The sequence below is a fragment of the Macrosteles quadrilineatus genome, unplaced genomic scaffold (genome assembly GCF_028750875.1).
Source record: "Macrosteles quadrilineatus isolate MER2022 unplaced genomic scaffold, UCM_ALF_1.0 Scaffold_9__3_contigs__length_116548681, whole genome shotgun sequence".
NCBI classification, from domain to species: Eukaryota; Metazoa; Arthropoda; class Insecta; order Hemiptera; family Cicadellidae; genus Macrosteles; species Macrosteles quadrilineatus.
The window spans coordinates 96,554,245-96,576,053 of NW_026542602.1; the positions used below are offsets into that span (position 1 = coordinate 96,554,245).

The following is a 21,809-nucleotide window of genomic DNA, read 5'->3' on the forward strand; positions in this document are numbered from 1 at the left end:
CCATATCAAGTTTTCTTGTCTCGCAGCTCCATGGGAAGACACGTTACCGACCAACGAATCTAAATCAAATAAACATAACTAATAAAAATAAAAATAAAAGAGAATTCCGTTTTCCATTATTTTCATTCCACTTTCCACTATTCCAGTTTCCTTCCTTACTTCACTTCACTTCCAATAACTAAAATCGCTAAAATGTTAGTTTAGTTTAGGTTTAGGGTTTGGTTTAGTTAATAAATAAACAAAGTTAAAGATGGACCATAATACGAATGGGAGAGCAATATTAGAACTCCTAAAGAGACCTGGTAATGATATTTGTGCTGATTGTAATTGCAAAAGTAAGTATATTCATGATAAAATTTGATTAATGCATGAAAACAATCATAATCATATTGTTTAGCCTATTTTTACAGACATATCGTTGACCATAAACATTGGCCTTGCCACCTGGCCTAGTTTAGTTCTCATATAAATTAAAAAGTAGGCCTACCCATAAAAAAATATGATTAGTTGGCCTGACTGATTGCCTTTAGGTGATAACCCATCTTACTAAATTTCATCTGAGGTTTAAAGTTCTACATGGTTCTACTAGGTAGGCTAAAAATGTAGCCAAAGTAGGCCTAAGTTAAGGGGCCTAGCAAAATTCTAGGCCTAATTTGTGATAGGACCTAGGCTCTAAGTGTTATTTCAGAAGAGGAATAAGAATAGGGCTGCACTTTACTTTAGGTCCTACACTCATTCGAATTAAAATATCTATAATTCGATACATCGTTTGGTTAGGTAAGGTTAACCTAACTTAACTTAGGCCTACTAAGTAGGTTTTAAAACGGGTTTGCCATGAGCTAATTAAACAATTTTTATTTTAAAGTGGAAAGAGAAAGGCTGGCTGCCTTGATAGGCTCAGACAGCTTGTTGTAAAATTTCTTTCAATAAGTTATAATTTTAAGGAATGAGCTGTCGGCCCGTCCTACGTACGGGAATCGAGTCTATTAAAACTGTACCGTATATAGTTAACAATATTTCTTTTCCTAATTCAAGCATAGGCTAGTTTAAGCAGTTCAAAATTTATTGTAAAGAAATGCTGCCAAGACAAATTTAAACTTGTGATAATTGTTATTTCCCAACCTTTCCTAAATAATTTGAGTAACTTAGGTTAGGTGTAAAAAAATTTTCATAAGCTTTCTTTTAAAAGCTCTTGAGCTTCGATTTGTATACAGCAATGGTTAAAGAATCTTAGGCCTACTTATTTCCTATAGGCCTAATCAATGACAAAATCACAGATTAAATAAACTAACCTCATAGCTCTATAGAATATGGAATATTTTGATATTCAACCAGCTAACAAATTAACTTAAGTTAAATATTCACTTATATGTTATTATTATATGCACTAAAACTAACTAGAGGTTTTAAAGACTGCTAAAAAAATAAATTAGATTATCTAGTATTTGACTATGTCAATTCAAATAATCTGTCATCCTCTTACCGAATATCTATGATTAGCATTACACATAGGAGTATAAATAAGTCAACCCTACATACGTAATTTCATTACCTATATGATTACCTGTGATGGTCAGTCTGTGATGAGATGTGTCCAGCTGTTCTTTCCTTCGTGTGAAGTGTGAATGGTAGTCCTGCCTCGTGGAAAATTCATTTAAATTAGCTTTTGTGTATGTAAGAACGGAGTAGATGTATAAATTTACGATTGTTCATAACTTATGTGTAGTCTGATGAAAAGTGGTATGCAGTGCTCCGCAGGGTCAGGCCCCAACATTGTGCGGATGACTTCCTTTTGTATTAGTAGAAGCCCATGAACAAGGGGGAATGGCCCCATCTTAGAATTCCATATTGAATATGAGACTAAAACAGCCCAAAATAGGTTAGTTTAAGATATTCAATGCTGACAAGAGGCATTTAATTTCCAGAATAAAAATGACACCCTCGAGATTTTTTTGCTTAGATTTGTGATGTGAGATTTCCAATTTAATTTACTACTATCAAGGTGAATGCCAAGAAGTTTAACTGAGTGGTCTAACTGTCTTGAAGAGAGTGAGAATTCAATTTAATGGGTTTTGGATTGGTTACAGATGAGTTTATTTGCAGAAAACCAGTTTAAAACACTGTTTTCTGCTTAAAAATAAGTGCTTCTGAGAGCTTTGTTTGAGTTTAATCAGAATTAAAAATTGTAGTGTTGTCTGCATTTAACACCTAGTCAATAGGAATGTTACATGGAAGATCATTAATTGCGTCTATGAAAAAAAGGGACCCATATAATTTCATATGTAAGAATAGATTTCATTGTTGAGGTGTTGCCTTTCAGATTTACTTAGCAATTGAGTTATACTAAAAAAGAGGTTTCTGGTTGCCAAGGTAATCCTTAGTCGCCTGAATGGCGACCGGTTTCGACACATTTATTGTGTCAGTGTCAATCCATAAGACCTGGGTAATCGCTCTTAAGTAGGTCGTCAGAAAGTCTTCAAAACACACAAATAAAAAACAAACATTGATATTTTTAAATTTTAAGCACACTACACACTGATTATCTTAACCATACAACTAGGCCTAATTATTACCACAGTGCAGCTGCGGGTTCAGGGTATAGGTCTACCCTCACATATTAGACTAGGCCTAAATGGTACGAGCAACAACCATAGGCCTATGTTGAACTTTGATTGATCACAACAACACACTCATCACCAAGCTGGAGTAACTTACTATGGCATCCGCGGTATCCAGCTTAAGTTTTTTTTATTCATATCTGAAAGAGAGAGATCTCAATTCGTTGATGCAGGAGGCAGGGTATCAATGAAATAAATACATTCTAAAGGGGTGTCAAGCTGCTTGTTTGCTCAGGTGTGCCACAGGGCTCAATTATTGGTCAACTTCTTTTATAGTTATCAATAATGACCTATCTGCCAATATAAAAGGGCCACCTTAATGTTTGCGGATGACACCAATTTTTGAGTGTTCATTCCAACGTTGATGATCTCATGTCAATAACTGAGCTTACCACTGATTCAGCTTACAATGTCCAATGCCAAATAGCCTTTTATATAACATAGTTATAATAACTCCGATGACGTGCGGTATGGGAAATATTTTGTAACTAACGCAATAGTCATTATTGATTTACACTTTTTGAGCGGAGCGAGCGAAGCTCTTATACGTCGACTTTTATGCATTTCGTAATACGCAAACTCCTCCTAGACGGCTGAATCAATCGTTTTCAAATTTTGGATAGTGATAAAGACCATATCGGTGAGTGCCAACATCTATAAGGCGTTAAAAATAACTCTCAGGAATCCGCCCCACTGGGTCTCAAAGTTTCAATGTAATACTTATGGAAGCAGTATTTGACACATAAACAAAGACATATGATCAGCTGTTGACTTTTGAATGCAGTAGATAAAGAAATAATTGACAGCATTATTCCACAGATATTAGAACAGAAACGGTAGGAATCATAAATATAATCAAATGACGACACTAGCTTGAGGTCCGTGACGTAGGAAGTGCTAAAGGATTTACTAAAGGTGAGCAGTCTGGAGTGTGGAAACTGTTTATGACGATTAGATTGAGGTATCTGCATTCCAAAAATTATAAGGGAAGGGAGGAAAACGGGTCCGCGACGTAGGAAGTGATGAAGGAAGTAGTCAAGGCAAGCTGTCCAGCGTGTGGGAACTGCTTATGACCATTATATTAAGGTATTTGCAATCCTATTATGCCATGGGAAGGGAGGGAAACAGGTCCGTGACGTTGGAAGTGATGAAGGAAGTAGTATAGGCGAGCCGTCCGGAGTGTGGGAACTGCTTACGACCAATATATTATAAGGTATTTGCAATCCTATGATGCTATGGGAAGGGAGGGAAACAGGTCCGTGAGGTAGGAAGTGGTGAAGGAAGTAGTAAAGGCGAGCAGTCCGGAGTGTGGTAACTGTTTATAACGATTAGATTAAGGTATTTGCAATCCTATGATGCTATGGGAAGGGAGGGAAACAGGTCCGCGACGTAGGAAGTGGTGAAGGAAGTAGTAAAGGCAAGCAGTCTGGAGTGTGGAAACTGTTTATGATGATTAGATTAAGGTATCTCCATTCCTAAAATTCTATGGGAAGGGAGGAAAACAGGTCCGCGACGTATGAAGTGGTGAAGGAAGTAGTAAAGGTGAGCAGTCTGGAGTGTGGATACTGTTTATGTCGATTAGATTAAGGTATCCGCAATTATAAAATGCTATGGGAAGGGAGGGAAATGGGTCCGTGACGTAGGAAGTGGTGAAGGAAGTAGTAAAGGCGAGCGTTCCGGAGTGTGGGAACTGTTTATGATGATTAGATTAAGGTATCTCCATTCCTAAAATTCTATGGGAAGGGAGGAAAACAGGTCCGCGACGTATGAAGTGGTGAAGGAAGTAGTAAAGGTGAGCAGTCTGGAGTGTGGATACTGTTTATGTCGATTAGATTAAGGTATCCGCAATTATAAAATGCTATAGGAAGGGAGGGAAATGGTTCCGTGACGTAGGAAGTGGTGAAGGAAGTAGTAAAGGCGAGCTGTCCGGAGTGTGGGGTCTGTTTATGACGATTAGATTAAGGTATCTACAATCTTAAAATTCTATGGGAAGAGAGGGAATCAGGTCATCGACGTATGAAGTGGTGAAGTCAGTAGTAAGGTGAGCAGTGTGGAGTGTGGGAACTGGAAACCGTTTGTAGCAGTTAGATTAATGTATCTGCAATGCTGAAATGCTATGAGAAGGGATGGAAGCATCCCCACGACATAGAAAATGGTAAAAGAAGTAGTAAAGGCTAGCAGTGCGGAGTGTGGGGAATGTTTGTGGAAATTATATTAACGTACCGGTATCTAAAATACTAACTTGCTATGGAAAGTGATGAAAACAGGTCCACGATGTAGGAAATGGCTTAGAAAGTAGTAAAGTATGAGCATAGTGTGAAAACCGTCTGTGGCAGTTAGATTTATGTATCTTTGATCCAAAAATGCTATGAGAAGGGAAGGAAACAAGTCTATGACGTAGGAAATGGTGAAGGAAGTAGTAAGACTTGCAATGCAGAGTGTGGGAACTGTCTTTGGCAATTACATTAATGTATCTGCAATCCTAAAATGCTATGGGAAGAGAGGGAAATAGGTCCACGACGTAGGGGGTGGTGAAGGAAGTAGTAAAGGTGAGCGTGTTGAGTGTGGGAATGGATGTATCTGCAATGCTAAAACGCTATGGGAAGAGACTGTAGACTGTAGGTTAAAATAATTACGAAGCACGAATCGATACATATTTCGATACATGCAATTGTTTACGAGCTGACAACTGGTGATTTTTACTCCATAGAGGATAAAAACCATTTTTACTTCCTAAAGAGTAAAAGTGCTACTTTAGACCCGCAACGCATGCATTAAAAACGACTGGTATTACTGCAGTATGACCAAAACAATATAATATAAACCCTTGATGACTCCGCTCAATTTTGTGGATGCCTCTGCGAACGCCACCTAGTTTACTCATTAAACAATGCAAAATGCTCAAAATCTGTAAAATTTTACTCTATTTATTACAGTTAGATAAATTAGCTCAAGCCTTGAAAGTAACCGTCGATTTCGACGGGTTTTATCTAGTTAGTAGGCTACTACAAATTAGATGAGTTCTTCAAAGAGCACACTACAATGAAAAATTAAGATGACAATCCCCTAGTTTTCTATGACTAAATAACCAAGGTGCAGAGGACCAAGGAAAAATACATTGTATAAGGGATTGTCTAAAAGCCAAGCAGTTACCTTGTTTTAACATGAAGTGTTTAAGTGAGCTGGTCCTTGCCGATTCATTCAACTTATTGAACAATTTTATGCATTATCTCCCATAATTATTCTTTGATAACGCCTCTTATAATTATCTCCCATCATCAATAAAAACAAAACTTAATTAGTTAAAAAAACACATTCTAGACTAAATCATCTCTAACATTTTTTTACTGACCATCCATTTAATAACTTAACAAAAAAAAAAAGGCCTACTTGGTCTAACTTACGGTCTAACCCTAACCCACCCTAATTTAGACCTAACCTAACCTGGTCGGCATCTTTGACCCCTTAACACCAGTGTTAAGAACAGTGGCAATGAAGAGGAAAGTAAGATGTCAGACTCTAGGCAGGCCTATATCCTTAAGGTATTGATATTATATTGTTTTTAATATACAAAATCTCTGTAGTTCTCAAATTAAAGTACGTTAGGGTTTATTCAGTTGAATGACATGCGATTGCAAAATATTTTCTGTTCCAGAACCAGAGTGGGCATCGTACAATGTAGGAATATTTATTTGTAAACGCTGCTCAAGAATTCATCAAGGTCTGGGAGCTCACATTTCCAAAGTAAAACATGTTAAGCTGGAAATATGGGAAGATAGTGAGATAGAACGAATGCGAGAGGTTGGAAACAATGTTGCCAAAATGAAGTATGAATCTAGAGTACCGGCTTGGTACAGACGGCCTTTTGATGGAGATCCTCAGTAAGTCTATTAGTCACAAAATATACAGTTTTATGTTTTTGACCAAGGGCAGTTTTTAATGTCCTCGCCATAGTCCGGAACCATTTTACAAATAATTCAGGCTAGGACTAGATCGGTGAATCACTGTCACATGGCTTAAGTTTTTGGTGATTGGCGTTATTAGAATCCAAAACAATGGAGACAGATTTTTAAAACTTTTTTTGTGTTCCTGGAGTAGGATAATAAAACATACAATGGCAGATTTGTCATTTATCAAACCATTACACTTAACTCTAACCTAAATTCTTTTTTAAGGCCGGAATAATTTCTTAACTTAATATTTGGTTTTACCACAAACGTAGGTTCCTCAACTCCCAGGTACTAATTTGTTATTATAAATTTAAATTCAGCTTGAGTGGAACAATCAACTCAAATCAAATCAAATCATTTATTATCATGGACATTTACATGCATTGACATTGTCAGTGGATCAGAACATCAAATTTCAATCTTCATTGTCTAAATAATCATAGGTAACTTGAGTATCAGTCTGTTGTACAAATTCCTTTTAACTACATGGTTAACAATCACAATATACTATAAACAATTAACAAATGAATAATTCAATTAACAAAGTTGAAGAAAACACTTACTTACTTTCCGTGTCCGGAAATCAGACTTCGCTGTTCCAAAAATTAACTACCGAAATGGCTTTGTCATTCGCTTGTAAAAGATCATCTAATGTGCAAGACTGGTCTAGGCGTTAACATATCAGCAGATGGCCAGGATCCTGAACAGCACCATACGCGCACAAGATGTTCTCTTCGTCTGGTAAGAGACCCCATTTCTTCATGTTTGTCTTGCATTTTGGTACCTCGATCCTGATTCGATTTAGGGTCTTCCACACCGTGTAATGAAGGCCTCCACCAGGAGCCAGTTCCTCCCTGGCTGGTATGTGAGGGTTACTCAACATGGCCTCCCACCTTGCCACCCGATTGCTTGAGAGTTCTTTCTGGACCGAAGCCGTCGCTCTGCAGGTTGGTGGCCGTGTAATGGGTGACGAGGGTCTGTCTCTTGCTTAGTCCTGAAGAAAATAAAAATAGACTATATAGAAATAATTTACAGATTTAGATGCAAAGTTACAGACTTATCACAGGTCCTGAGGTACATCCTGAGGTTTAATATCCTGAGGTACAAACTTTTAAACCAAACACATGAGACTTATCTGCTAAATTGCATTAAATGTTATTTGGAAACTACCCAGGCCACTGCTGGAAGACTGGATTTGTGCCAAATACCAAAGAGGAGAGTTCATGAGCAACGATCAACGGCCGAGCTACATGTGTGGCAATCTGGAGGGTTATCTGATGAAGAAGGGAAAAGAGGACGATGCATGTCGGCCTCGCAAGTTTGTGCTGGAAGATGACACCCTGAGGTACTATGTAAAAGAGGTAACAATCTGTTAATTCCACTGTTCCTTTGGTCGTTCGTTTTTAGCGTATTTCCGTATAGGGAAGTAACTATTTTTATAGTTAATTTGTATTTACACAGTGCTCGATTTGTAAAAAATGGGCGCTGGAACTTTAACCTACCAGGAATTATGACCCCCCCCCTCCCACCGATGCACCCTCATCAAATAATTGAGAAGTAGGCTACTGGAGCGCCGTTCCGCCGCAAATCGAGCACTCTATTTCCAACTCAAAGAAACTTTCATAGTATTTCCAAGTGTTTTGGGTGTGAATCAGCCACTTTTCCCCACACAGCAGCTTTTAACTTGAGACAAGCTCACTATTTGCTATAGGTGTGCCTGTAATAGGCCTACATAAAATCTTAAGTTATAGCAGTGAAAATTTTTCTTTTTGTATCTGTAGCTCATTTATTTAAAACGATTAATATTAAGATGTTTATTCATACTTTGATAATCTTGGTTCCAAAATATATTTATTAGACCTACACACTACAACGTATTGTAAAAGTGGTAGAAGCAGCAAGTTTACCAATGTAGGAGTAGTCTATTTAAGTTACTACAGTCAATTTTTAGTTTAATTTAACACCTATGAAAAATAAGTATTGAATAGTCCTTGTAGGCTTCTCAATTTATTTTCTATTTGTAAAATCTGGAACACATTGGTTTAATGTTGTTGATGCTTAGATTGTGTTGATGTTGACTTAAAATTTTTTTGTGATTTCTCTTTGCTGTTTGGAGAGGATACTAGAGGACAAGCAATTTTTTTTTTTCTAAATAGAATCTTTGATTTAGTTAAACAATTTCAAAGCAAATACAGTAGTAAATAACAAAATACACTAAACATTAACTGAACAGAACTAACCTAAAAATTGTATTACATCAGGTCTATAAGAATGGCAAATCTAAAAGAGAGTATATTTAGGTTATGCTATAATCTAATTTGTGATCTGGTAAGACACTGACCAGCACATGCTGCATCACAGAGAATATACTTCTTCGATGTTTTAATTGTTAATCGTTGTTTCAGAACAAGGAGCCAAAGGTAGTGATCCGACTGGGTGATCTAAACGTGTCGTTTATCTCGGACAGATGGTCAGAGCGCAATGGTCTACAGCTGATTTTGCTGCGCACTGGGCTACAGCTGACATATCTGCGCGATGGTACGACACGGCATATCTTCATCTACCACGACGACCTGCAAACCATCATACACTGGTATCAGGCAATTCGCTACTTCAAACTGCAGCAGTTACAAGTAGCCTTTCCTGGAGCACATGAAGATGATGTATGAGCAAATAATTTCTCATTACTCTATGTAGCCATACTATCTGAGCACCAATATTAATTAATTTTGAGTCTAGGAGAATCACACCTTCATGAAGATTTGAGTGGATTTTGGCCTGTGTCTAGTCATCTGAATGACAGATTGCACAATATAACAGACATACAATGCATGTAATACACAAAATACAATTTGAATAAGACTAGTAGTACTGGTAGCGTCCTGCAGTTAGCTCACGCTAAAATTCAAATATCCCCAAACGAGTTACATTGCTACACAGCTTCTTTATTATTGAAAACCTAAACAATGAGCTCTAACTAAAAAAATCGAGAACCAAATAAACTCTTTGACTGTATACCCCTTTTAACCAAAACTTTATCTCAAACATTTCTACGGAAAGGGCCTAACCTTTAGACCAGTACTCACTTGACCTTTGGGCACCCTGCTCAGCTGACTGACCCCTTTCTCTACCTCAGGTGGTCTACTGGGTGCAAGACCGCTCAGTGTTTAAATGAAAACCTCCCAGTAATAAAACAATCTGACCACAGGTCTTTAACATAGCTCGTCTAGTATATCTTCCATTGCATTACGTCATGTTTCAGCTTGTAGGGTTGCTGACACAAGACTTCATCAAGGAAGGGTGGTTATGGAAGACTGGACCGAGGATAACAGATTCCTACAGGAAACGGTGGTTCACACTCGACGGCCGGAAACTCATGTATCATGAAGACAAATTGGTGAGTTAAGTAGGAAAGGTCTCATAGCCCCAATGCATATTTAATTCTAATAGCTCTAGGGAATTTCAATTCATAATGGCCAATGAAAAAATGAAACAATGACATAAAAAGATAGCAAAGACAGCATTATTTAAACTGGTCTGATAAATAAATAAAATTTGTCCTCAAAAATACCTAACATAACATTTCTTAAAATTAGGGTTGGACGAGATTGGATTTTTAGTTTGATTCTTTATTTCCCATAAAATTTTGAGACGAGATCGTGACAGGATTTCCCTTCTCATACATAACGAGAAATGCACGTGCCACATTTTAACCTGATTTTTTAACATTTTTAAATACCTATTGATTTATGACAGACTGGTTAAATACAAAAATAATAATACGAGGGCTATCCAGAAAGTAGATTACGTTTTTGTCTGTATCCGCTAGGGGCGGGGCTAGCGCGACCATCTTGGTGTTAGTTCATTATGCAGCTCAGTCGGCATCTAGATGTGCTAGTAAGAGGTTTCTGCTGTACTCCGTTGAGTTACTGTGACAGTTTAAAATGTCTGTGTTAATTGAAAATGCCACGAATTGTGAAGTGTTTTTCGTAATCCACTCTGTGTGTGTAATCCATCCCTCCTTAAAATTTTCTTATAGTTGATCTTAAGGCTCAATTAGTTTGTAAAGGAGTATTTTTTTATATATATATTCAATAGTAACAAGACCAGGGTTTGGACTGTTTCCTTTCAAATCTTTAACGAATGCCCTTAGCACCGAAACACAAACACAAATAAAATACATGTTTCACGCATGATAAAATATTTTTGACATTGTTCTTATTCTTCATTACTTGTATTGTAAGTCCAAGTTATGAGATGAAATATGTGGCTTTGCTTTCAGTGTTAGTCTATGTGACATCATAAAATAAAGTCTCTGAGTCAGTGTTCCTACTCAATATTTATCTAAACCACTGTCAACAAATGTCAAACAAACGTCAACATTCTCTTGATTTCATGTTGAGTCTAATTTGATTATCTTAAGTCAAGTCACTGGTTATATCGAAGATTTACTAAGTTGTTGATTTAGATTCACCCAAGCCAGCAAATGGGTATGAATCACTTAGATCCAAAAACCAAATGTTTATCTGATTTTTAATTTGGTTTATTTGTCTTTTCTTCACTCGAATAGATTTGAGTCATCAAGTAGGCCTAAGATTAATTCATTTACATTGACCTTGTACAGTCAACAAAACAATCAATCCAATAAATTAAAAGCCAGCTTAGTGAGATCTTTTAAGTACATTGTGAGGTGTTTAGTTCCGGTTAGAGTAACCTAGCCCAAACTTACCTCCGTTTGCTAGGACAGCTTGAGACGTCAAGGGTTCTCACGCCAAACTGTCGCTGTCGCTCACTACTACTTTTCAGCATTCGGGAGATACTATTGCGTTGATCTACAACACACGACACGAGTACAACCTGGTGTACGTCTGGTGTTGACACACCGAATACTGATCACCACTATGTCGCACGACAACACGGTATCAGCGACGCACTGACAAAGAACTAGTCGATTCTAACTAAAATGCGAAAACGAACGAAAATACTAATTGGAATGGGATCTAAAATATGGGGCCTGCGCCTAGGCTTAATGAAAAAACAAAAAATTCACTTATAGAAACTATAGGCGACAATCCAGAGATCACGTCGGTCCGTCATAACCTGCCACCTGATTCAGTTCATCTCCAGTCCTGCCTGTGGCAATGTACACACGTGAATTGATAGGCCTATCTGTAATCTTTTTGTGTTAAATGTTTGTAACGTATTCTGATGACACCTCCAGAAGTACGAGGGTTGTTTTTTTTCAACCTCCGATATGCTATGAACAAAAGACAAGTTCATATAAAACATTTAATTTATTACCAAAAGTTTGGTCCATTTATGGTTACTTTTTGACGTAATCACCAAAGAGATTGAGACATTTGCTATATCTGTGCACCAGCTTCTTAATACCCTCTTCAAAAAAAGTGGCCGCCAGTACATTCAAAAAACAAAAAAAATTCAAAAAACAAAAAAATGTCACAAAAACTAAAAAATCAAGAAAAAATAAAAAAGGACTTTAAAATTTCTAGAAATTCAGTAAATAAATCAATAATGGTGAATCTGTGGTTTATTTAACCATTCTGCCAACTTGTTGAACCAGCTCATTACTGTCGTTTCAGATGACTTGGTTCAACAGTTTGACAGGATGGTTAAATAAACCACAGATTCACCATTATTGCTTTGTTTACTGAATTCCTAGAAATTTGTTTTTTGAATGTACTGGCGGCCACTTTTCTTGAAGAGGGTATTAAAAAGCTGGTGCACAGATATAGCAAATGTCTCAATCTCTTTGGTGATTATGTCAAAAAGTAACCATAAATGGACCAAACTTTTGGTAATAAATTTAATGTTTTATATGAACTTGTCTTTTGTTCAAAGCCTATCGGAGGTTGAAAAAAAAAAAACAACCCTCGTAGATCCTTTTACAAGCCTGACGATGGTGGAGTTAAAGAACGGCCAAAATATGTGTAGCAAATAAAATTTGACACTACCGGGTACCGCACAACATCCAATTCCCTTACATTGCAGTACATGTTGAGGATTGTCTGACATGATGCGTTTTAGAAGTAATCTTACTTAATTGCGAATAGCAAAATGTTGTTGGTGTTGATAGTGAACTACTTAAAAACACTTTTTCTATCTTCTGATTGACTCTTTAAACTAGTCCTATACGAGTACAAATTATCAGTGTTTTGTAACATGACATTTTATTATTCATTTAAAAGCTTTTGGACTGTAAATTTTATCTGGAATTTTTTCAGGTTACTCTAGCTATTTTAAACCATAAAACAGCGACTTGGCTTTTGCTTTCCATTTCCCTTTTGCCATCCACTGGACATTTTATTTTTGCGGATCATTCAGATTTCTTTGATTAAGTAGGCCTACAATTGTTCAGAATTGACTTAATACACTGAAATAAGTTAAAGATTGGTCTGCATAGCAATAACAGATAAAGGCATGTGTCAATATATTGATTAATAGTAAGTTAATACAGAAACAAAGGCAATATTTATCTTTGGCTTTATTTGCCATTAGTCAGTTAAAAGGGACTTGTTTTAATGTTGTATTTATACAATTTACTAGCAGAGTACCCGTCCTTCGTACGAGAGTGGCATATAAGTATAAAATGCTTAGTACAGTTATACTCAAGCTTAGCTAAGCAATGAGGGAGGACAAAGTATGATAAAATCGCTTCTTTAAATTTACGGTATACTATATTATTACACATCTACCATATGTTCTACCACTTCACCCAAACAATAGAAAAAACTAAATTATTAAAGATTCACAAAATATCACAAATTATTCGTGAAATTAAAAACATAAACATAACTGTAAACAGACAGTTCTCATTGTGTATCACAGTTTTTTGTTGCTGCTTAGTTCAAATTAGCTGTTTTCATAAATGAAAAAAAATAATAGTGCTGCATCCTGTTGGTAAATCTTATAACTTTTAATGCCTTTGCATATCATAGAACCAACCTTTTTAGTTGAAACAGCTGACTAAATTCTTTAATTCCATTTAAATATGAGTACTCATAAGGTTAACATGGGAAACTCGCTAGAGCCACTGGGGCGGAGCCCGAAAGGATTTTTGAGATAAAAATATTCCTATATTTTATTCAGGAATGTGAGCTATCATCATGCCAAATTTGAGCCCAATCCATCCAGTAATTAATGCGTGATTGAACTTCAAACACACAAACAAACAAACAAACACACAAACTTTCACATTTATAATATTAGTAAGATAACAAATTTAGTTTAGATATCATGTCTGGTACAGTAGGCAAAACGTATTGTTCTAAAAATGCCTGAATATCACAGTAGAATTCAAGTAAATTTTATACCTAAATTTATTTAATTATTTTTAAAAGAAACAGGGGTCTTCGTTTGACTATTTTTAGATATGACACGGTTTGTTTTCCTATTTAAAGCAAAAGACAAAATTTGTATTTATAACTTATATCTCTTAAGAATTTTGCCCACATTTAAGTACATTTCAAAGTAGAGAATTTTCAAAGGGTTAAAGAAATTCCAGATCTCGTACCTTTTTTTAGTGCAAAAAACTATTTAGAGTACAGTAATATTTAACCACATTACCGATGTCCGGTTTTATCTAAGTAGCCTGAGACATTACATTATTATACTTAGGGTCTTTTCAAGATGAAGCAAGCTCATTTATATGCAACACTAGTGTAATATTCTTGGAATTCCCACTACTTTTCTTCTCATTTTTTTTATGTGACCTACGATATTTTCGTAGCAACTGTTAAAAATAGCAGGAAAAATCGCCGATCTCACCAAGTATGAATTAAAACGGTTGACCCTTTATGAACTCCACACCTACTATCAATTGTGACTTATTATTAAGGTTCCATTGTATACTGCTTGACTATAATCATCACATATTTCAGGACGCACATCCCAAAGGTGAGATATTCCTGGGTCACATGCTAGACGGCTACAGTGTGCGGGTGGGTGTACAGCCGGGTGCGCGAGACCAAGGATTCTCGTTCACGCTGCGCACGCCCGAGCGCTGGTATAACCTGTCGGCCAACACTGCGCCGGACCGCGACTCGTGGATTAGCGCAATAGAGAGTGTCACAGCTCGGCCCCTCAGCGTACACGACAAAACCTGTGAGTTGGCCTACCTGTTGCGCAATACCTAAAAACCTTAGATCTGATATCCCATACGTAGGTAGTGATAATCCATACAAATTAGTATGTAAGTTGTTATAGTGCTCACTTTAAAATCTAAAGGTTGCCGGTTGGTTCTAAGGAAAGCCAGTTTTTATGGTTCAAAATTGAGCCTAGCTATCCTTGATTATTGGGTTTTTGATAAATGAATCCTAGAAAATGAAATAGCTGGTCTTAGTAATTAAAGCTATACAAATAATTTTTCACTACTTCTCTACATTCATTCTTCTCCCAAATTCAACTTAAATTACTAAATATGTGGTGTGACCTTAAAAGCAAAGATAACAAAGATGGAAATTCAAAATTAAGAAACAGGCTGTTATGTTTATGAATAACCGGGATGGTTCTCTAAACTGTAGAGATGCTTAGAATTGAAAATGATAAATCTTTCCTCCCTTTCATCCATTCAAATTAATTGCAAATAAAGGATGAGTTGGTGGCTCAATGGGTAGCTTGACAGACTGTTACTGAAAGATGAGTTTAGCTCAGTCTGTAGCACGAAAAACTGAGAAACCTAGATAGCGATGTCTTTGGTCAGTAATCTGGTACCGCCCCTAATATTTATTGGATCATCCATTATTTTACTAAGCCCGGCTCACCCCTTTGATTTTCTTGATAGGTTCCTGAAACCAACGTGGATGGCCGAATGCAAGGTTAAAAGAGGCTGGTAACCTTTTCTCAAAAAAGAAAGTGAACTCCCCTTCATAGATGGAAATTTATTTCAAGTTGGACTAAGTTAATAAGTCAATAAGGAGGATATCAGCTAGCTTAAGTGTAGGTAGGCCATAGAACATTCAGAAGAAACACTGGATGGACACATAATATTTCCTCCCCTGGGGGATTTTTCAGTGTCTATTCTGTATGTTCATAGCCTACCTACAGTTCTTAAAGGTAAGCCAGTTGCTATTCTCCTTATTACTCCTTATTCTACAATTCAAGATCCTGGCCTAGAGCCTTTCCTTGAACAAAACTTAATAAGTCAATAACCATTATTAAATAATGTTGATTTAGTTTTTCAATTAAACTCCAGCCTCTACAGTATGTATTATACACTACAGTATGAGAGCCTTAAAAATAAAAATTACCTGTTTAAAGATTACTGTATTCTTAACAATTGTTTGTAGGCTACTAAAAAATTACAATATTTGAATTCTGAAGCAATGTTTGGTATATCAGCTATTTTTACACTGATGTTTGGAATTCTGTTATCTGTTAAAATAACAATTTAATCAATTACTGGATGATCAAATATTTGACCCTTTGGACATTCTCCAGTCACTTGTAAGCCTTGCTTTTACTCTGTAAATGTTTTTCTTTTCTGAATTGCCTTGTTTACAGGCTTGCCTGTTACGTTTCCACTAACCAGTAGTACCCACATTAAAGACATTTTGAAGTAGTTTTGAAACAAATTAGTTTATTTTTTGATGGTTTCTTTAAAATAATCTCTTTTTTGACATGATTTTTGTTTAATAACTACACATATTTCAATAAATTTAAATTGTAGCTTAGTTTACATCAAACAATATAGAACATAACATTTCTGCATTCTTCAGGTGATCTTGAGTCTTAACAATTTTTTGTTTTTATTTCAGTGTGTGCTCGACTTACGCGTAAGAATACTAGATGGAGTATTTATAGATCGTCTTGAGGTAAATATTAGTAGTCTTAGCGATTTAAATGTTATCAATCAAATAAATTATTTTACAATAATTTGATAAAACAATATTCATTAAAAATTACATTAAATTTTGGTACTATCCCGAGGCCACTTATTTCACAGGGATCTTTTTACTGGAAACCAAAAGTAACAACATAATCGAATAGAACATATACTTTAATTGATATGATTACGATTAGCGGCCTTTGAGTTCTGCCTCCCAGAATGCAGCGATGTCGGTGAGGATCGAGTTGAATGCGTCGCCGCCGCTAGCTGTCACATGTACTTCGCCAAGTAGGTATACAGCGTGCTGCGGCGGTTATGTCAGGTTGGTTGTCATAAATATGTCTGTAGGACTTTCCTGGTTTCGTTATGAATCAAAGGATCCCAGATGAGTCTTACTTTCGCCCACCAAATCCTCTCCAATTAGGCCAAGTCAGGTCGTTGACCAGAGCGTGTGCAATACCTGTCACGGCGCTTCTATGGGTCAGTTTCCTGAGTGATGACTCATATAGTATCGTTTGATTCATAACGAAACGAAGAAAGTCCTAGATAACCGCCGCAGCGCACTGTATAAGAGTTGGCCTCCGGATAATACCAAAGTACCAAATAGCTTGAGTGAACATTCAGAACATCAGAAGGTTGCCGGTTCAATCTATAAAAAGGTGACTAGCTTTTTCACTATTATTATTATTAAATTCAAACTATTTGGTTTGTAGCCCCATGACATCATGATAATGGAATGGTTTTTTATTTAATAAATTTACTTACTTGTATACTTGTGATGATGCCACTAGTAGCTTTCCAGCCGTGGTTGTTAAAGATCTTATTCAGTTATACGGCCTAGTTTTTCTTATTCTTCTAATTTGTAGTAGGCCTTTTCTATTCAGTAGTTCTTGAGCCTTTTCTTGAAAATGTTTTTATCTTGGCAGCTTCCTATGGGAGCACTCACGACGTCCAAAGATATAAGCATTGACTATTGGAATTGTTGTATTAATAGTCAAAGATATAAGTCAGTGCCACAACGTCCAAAATATAGTTTTTGAGCTGTCTCACAAAGTCCAATACAACTATTCGACTGTTGCACGAGGTCCAAATTTCATCATGTCCAAAAGTACAGTAACTGCAAAAAACATAGTCTTTCTACAAGCTTTGGACGTCATGGGATTGGTCGTCGTGCAACAGCGCATTTTACACTCTTCATAACTTAGAGTAGCACCATGTTCAAAACTGCGGCCAGTTGCACAACGTCCAGAGCTGCTGCATATAGAGCAACGTTAAATAGGTTCGGTTAGGTTTAGTTACTAAATCTACAGACGGTAAAACAGAATTCACAGTGTGCAGGCGCTCTGGACGTCGTGGGACAGCTCTGCCCTATTGGATGTGGTGCAATTGCTACTTTTTTAAGAGTTTAATGTGCGCTGTTTCACGACGACCAATCTCATGACATCCAGAGCTTATAGAAACACTAAGTTTATTACAGTTACTGTACTTTTGGACACAGTGAGATTTGGACGTCGAGAAACAGCTCAAAAACTATTTTGGACGCCGTGAAATGCATTCCTTCATATGTCTTCTTGTCTTCATGTCTTAATATGTCTTCTGGCAGTTTATTAAATATTTTACTTGCTGAGTGATGTAGTCTGGCCATTACCAATATAATTCAAATGTATGTGGTTTTGTTGCCTGGTGTTGTTATAAAAATATATAATTAAAATGTTACAAATCTAATCTTAAAGTGTAGAAAATTTATTTTTAATAAAATTAGTAATTATGAAATATAATTGGAGGATTGCAACTTAAAGACTAGGGTTGATAACAATGTGTCTAAATATAGTAGAAAAGTCTACGGCTATGATATCAGTACTTGCATGCAGAAACTTTTTGTATCTGTCTTATATAAGACAGTCTCTTCTACATAAAACCCCTCATTGATTTAAATCATTCCAGAGTCAAAAGCGAAGTACTGAGACTGCTCCCAAGTGTTTCCTTTCTGTTCTATTTCATTCTTCTATTCTATTTTGATGTCAAAATTTTGTTGTTGAATCAATATATTGTCAATATATTATCAATATATATAAATACTTACTCTCTTTGCTTTTTCAGATATTGATCAGTAAAGAGAAGAACCATAATATCACTTTTCTAGAGAGAGGTATATGGCTTAAGTAGAACAGCTCGACCAAATTGTTGTAAATGTCTATTACAGTTGTGGTACTAATCGTAGTATTTTAGACTTAAGGATCTGATTTCTTATAGGCTTTACAACAACAAAAATATCTGATTAATCACAAAACGAAACATATTTTATTTTTTAATGTAGGTTAGTATGTAGGCTATATATTATTTATCTGGAATAATTTTTATCAATTATACATAAAGTACTGAATGATCCTTATATTTTTTAGATTTTAAGTGAAAAATATAGTTTTTGTCATGCTGCAGAGAAAAAAAGTTCTTTTAATACATGCATTGCGGGCTTAAGTTATATCTCTTTTATATTTAAGGCAAAAAAGAATCGAGATTCGAGGGCTTCAGCTGTACATTTTTTGGCCTTATAAACTGGTCCGCTGATTAAAAAAAAATAGTTCCAATTTTAATAAGTATACTATTACTATTGTATTATTATTAAAATTGATTCGAGTTTACTACAATTTTACATTTCATTAGAGGAGTAGCCTACCTTTTGCATTTAACTTTCTGTGAAATGCTATCAGCTATAACTTTATTATAGCAAAACACCCATTTTGAGAGTTAGTTTGCCTCAAAAACTGGTGCAGTATGACAAAAAAATATCGTTCATTACATGGACCAAAGTCTTTTAAATCCTCACTAATTCCTAATTCTTTTGCAACGACTGTTGGACTTGAGCTGGTGTTGACAAGAATCACTTTGGATACTAGTGATGGGATATTATTGCATGTGTATGGTTTTTACCTGTGATATTACAGTACTATAAAATCGACTATTTTCTTTTCAATACTACAAAAATATACTGTGTAAATAAAGTATTGTTAGGTAGATTTATCCTCGTTAAAGAAAATGAAAATCAATCTTTTGATGGATTTTTCAGAGATTGTTATGCAGAAACTAAGTGTGTTCAGTTTAAAGGACTAGGTATGTTAGTTGGGGTTTTATTTGTTGTATTACCGTTGAGAGATTAATTATAAGTCTACCAAAGTACTTATCATGAATACTAATGATTCCAATTATAATTTTTGAAAAATATAACCAAAGTTGGTATTCTAAAAAAAATTGTTGCAGTTAAATATATTGAAATAGTATTTTTAAAAAAATAGAAAGGAATCATCTAGGAGTATAATACCAGTAATTGGACTACATTCTTTGATGAATTGAACTGTTGATAGCTTTTAAGCATTGTGAGTCTCATATTGAATTTATCTTTTAAAGTAGAATCTCCTCTCTTTTATTTCATATTAGACATGCAGCAACTGTTTTAACCTGTAAACTGATTGTGAAAACAGCTCTACTGTAAGATAAAGATAATTTTTCAAGTGTTTACTGATAATTAATTTTTTTTACTGAATGAAAATTGAGCATGGTTATAAAACCATCTAGAGGCCTAATCTACTTCTTAGCTCTTTTAAATTATTTTCATGCCAAATCAGAAACTCTTCTGTAAGTTGTTGATAAAAGTTTAGGTTATTTAACACTAATACCGAAACCCCACATAGGCTGATGTTAACCGAAACCCCCGGTCTGTGAGAAATACGAGACTTGAAAGGGCTCCAGGGCCTCAATCTCTCATTATTTCCCTAAAGAGAAAGTTTCCTGCACAATTTCACGCTACGCTCTTTCCAATTGCACCAAAAACATGACAATCGGTTCAGTAGTTTCGGAGGAGTAATTGTCACAAAAATCCTGCTTGCGTATTAAATAAGTATAGATTAAAAAAGCCAGCAAAAGACACAAAATATTTCAAATGAATCAACCCTGTCCACTAAACTATCAATCACAATTGCACGGGTTTTTTAATTAAAAAATATAATTGAATAATCAACTCACACAGGGTGCTATCATGTAAAATATTATTTTCTCCTTATTTTTTTGTTTCTGAGGTATTAGATGTGACCTTAATGTGCTATAACTTACAATGTTATGTTTTACAATAAGTTTCACTTGGTTAAAAAGTTGGTGTATTCGACAAAAATCATTAATTTACACCAGCGGGCGATCAACTCCTGCTGTCAGTGGTGATTCTACTATGTCCATTATTTTAGCATGGAAATGGTCCTCAATAATCTTTTGACTGATCTAAACCAGAAATGTTTGGCAAATGTAAGACAATTTTATTGTATTGTGTATTCACTTTTATATTTATATTGTTTATTTGTACATAGTCTCCAAACTTATACCTAAATAGGTTTAGTATTCAAAATGCGTACAATATTGTTACCCAATTCTAGTTGCCTTTTTTGTAGTTACTAATGTGACTATCGAATCATTAAGTTAAGAGATATTGATATATATTGGTTCTGAATTGTGATGATGGGTTGTTTGAAATACAATTAATACTTTTTGAGCCTTGTTGGTCTTGGGGTAAAGAGCTTGAATTATTACAGTTAATTTTGGCACCAAAACTGGACAGAGTTTGTATGGTTTCCTCTACAAGCTATGAAAGTTGTAAAGTCCTTTAGTCCTTTTTGAAACACCCTGTACTTTGGTGTGTGTTGTACTTTTGGACAAGTAACTTCCTCTAAAGCAGAATTAATTAATTATATTTTATTTACATTTTAAATACATTGTTTACGGTATGGTTATGAGTAGCAGATTAGATATATTATTATATTTGGGGGCTTTTAAATCATGAAGTAATAATTTGATATCTTGTTCATAAGAGGAACCTGCTTGACAAACAAAACAAAAAAAAACTGTCTAAATGAATAATTTAAAATCTAAAGGCTCTTTGGAAATGTAACATTCAACAATCTTTCATCAGTAATTCTATCATACAATCCAGTTATATCTTGTTTGTTTTTATGGGGGATTTAAATTTGTGAATGAATTAGAAACAAAAACTAATAGTTTTTTTTCTTGTAGGCCTAGTCTCCTTTTTTTTATAACCAATGTATAGTCCGTCATAAAATATTTATTATCAACAAGGTTGTATTGGAACATTGATTCACCTTAAGAGAAGTATCGTATAAATCCCCCATAAAAAGATATTTTATGCTCAATATTACCGTTGTTATGTAGGTTAGTAAGTAGAGCAATATTGTTATTCCCATTTTTTATGTATTTAAAATTTGTTTTATTGAATATAAAATCTATATACACATTTTTGTTTTGTTTAATTCCTCCGCTTTTGAAAGATTACATTTAGTGCTGTAGTTTCAATTCAAAATGGTAAGTTATGATGACAACCTGCTTGCCTATTGGGTA

General features: G+C 35.3%; 1 protein-coding gene across 2 annotated transcripts; it reads left to right on the top strand.

Moving 5' to 3' along the window:
• Positions 1-216: 216 nt before the first annotated feature.
• LOC129004045 (arf-GAP with dual PH domain-containing protein 1-like) lies at positions 217-21,705 on the top strand. Of its 2 annotated transcripts, none has more exons than XM_054432419.1 (8): positions 217-335; positions 6,274-6,499; positions 7,743-7,929; positions 8,974-9,231; positions 9,831-9,965; positions 14,467-14,689; positions 16,342-16,398; positions 18,513-21,705. In XM_054432419.1, the coding sequence occupies exons 1-7, from the start codon at positions 251-253 to the stop codon at positions 16,395-16,397; spliced, it is 1,170 nt and encodes a 389-aa protein (XP_054288394.1). In that variant the 5' UTR covers positions 217-250; the 3' UTR covers position 16,398; positions 18,513-21,705. The 2 variants fall into 2 exon arrangements, with proteins under 2 accessions (XP_054288394.1, XP_054288395.1); XM_054432420.1 differs by lacking the exon at positions 18,513-21,705 and adding an exon at positions 15,369-15,402 and having other exon boundaries at positions 16,342-16,389.
• Positions 21,706-21,809: the final 104 nt, after the last annotated feature.

Coding starts and splice junctions, on each gene's coding strand:
- LOC129004045 (XM_054432419.1), top strand. CDS start 251: ATGGACCATAATACGAATGGGAGAGCAATATTAGAACTCCTAAAGAGA. Junction 6,500..7,742: donor CCTTTTGATGGAGATCCTCA/GTAAGTCTATTA, acceptor GAAACTACCCAG/GCCACTGCTGGAAGACTGGA. Junction 9,966..14,466: donor TGTATCATGAAGACAAATTG/GTGAGTTAAGTA, acceptor CACATATTTCAG/GACGCACATCCCAAAGGTGA.